Source organism: Colobus angolensis, unplaced genomic scaffold, assembly GCF_000951035.1.
Source record: "Colobus angolensis palliatus isolate OR3802 unplaced genomic scaffold, Cang.pa_1.0 Scaffold5, whole genome shotgun sequence".
NCBI lineage: Eukaryota > Metazoa > Chordata > Mammalia > Primates > Cercopithecidae > Colobus > Colobus angolensis.
Genome location: NW_012118487.1, coordinates 1,999,907 through 2,001,123, shown reverse-complemented (window position 1 = coordinate 2,001,123; position 1,217 = coordinate 1,999,907). Strand labels below are relative to the sequence as shown.

Here is a 1,217-nt window from a genome sequence, read left to right as displayed (position 1 = left end):
TTTTTTTTTAGGATGGGAAAAAGGAAGTTGCCTTTTACGTGGGAAGAATGGAACTTCTCTCTGCTTCCATCACAAACCAGAGCTAAGGTGAGTCACCGAATGTTCGGGCATCTACGTCAGACCTAGGAAATGGGGGAGTTGTTCACTTAATCTCACTCCCTCTGAAATTAGATTAACACTGTGGACAACTAACATTTTCCACAGCATGGAGCATTGATATTTCTCTTCCGGGGACTATTTGTTGTTGTTGTTCTCAGATCTCAATCTTTCCTGGTTTCTGCTATTTAAAGAAATTTTCTTCTCTCAGTTGAGTTGGAAATAAAGCTCGCAGAAAATCACACGTAGCTGAAGTAGTGACTACTAAACTATATTAAAAATGCAATAGCCTTGGGATTACATTGTGCATATGAATGTCTGAAAGATCAAAGGCATTATGAATTCGAAGGAAGCTTGGCTATCACAGCAAACCATGCAAGTGAGCAAAGGCAAGCAAATTACAAAAGAGCCGCAGGTGCCTGAAGAAGAGGCGCACGTACCCACAAACCAGCCGTCATCACACTTCTCCATCACATCGATGACATCACTTTCTCTGAGCTCCAGCTCATCTTCGTTCCTAGGAGTATAGTTATACAGAGCCTGAAACCTTAAACAGGACAAGGGAAGGTGTTTAAAAACATCTGGACACCTTCATGACCTATAGAAGATAGAACAATATTCATTCTTCCTTTAACATTCCTATTCTTAACATTCTATTGGGTGGTACAATCCTGGTAAACACGTAAATAGCATTCTATGGGGTGGTACAAGCCTGGTAAGCTTGTAAATAACATTCTATTGGGTGGTACAAGCCTGGTAAACACGTAAATAACATTCTATTGGGTGATGCAAGCCTGGTAAGCTTGTAAATAACATTCTATTGGGTGGTACAAGCCTGGTAAACATGTAAATAGCATTTGTTGGATGGTACAAGCCTGGTAAGCATGAAAATAGCAATATTTAGATCTTCACAGGCATTAGAACACTCTAACAACATTTTGAAACTCACGAGGAATGTCCATGAAAATTGTAACATTTATAAATTGGGTTAAAATATGTTAACATTTGTAAGTCAGACCCGCATTTCAATGGTCCAGCCATCTACTGTCTGTCATTCAGACATTATAGTACAAAATATAAAATAAGAGATATTTGTATTATTTAACTGTTTAAAAACAAGA

At 38.4% G+C, this 1,217-nt stretch overlaps 1 protein-coding gene across 8 annotated transcripts in view; it reads right to left on the bottom strand.

Moving 5' to 3' along the window:
* The window catches only part of SORBS2 (sorbin and SH3 domain containing 2), a 377,524-nt gene that overhangs the window by 3,764 nt on the left and 372,543 nt on the right, over positions 1-1,217 (bottom strand). For all 8 annotated transcript variants that reach the window (XM_011959522.1, XM_011959523.1, XM_011959520.1 and 5 more), the window contains one exon: positions 537-643. In XM_011959522.1, coding sequence (XP_011814912.1) covers positions 537-643 — 107 coding nt within the window. The remainder of the gene's footprint in view (positions 1-536; positions 644-1,217) is intronic.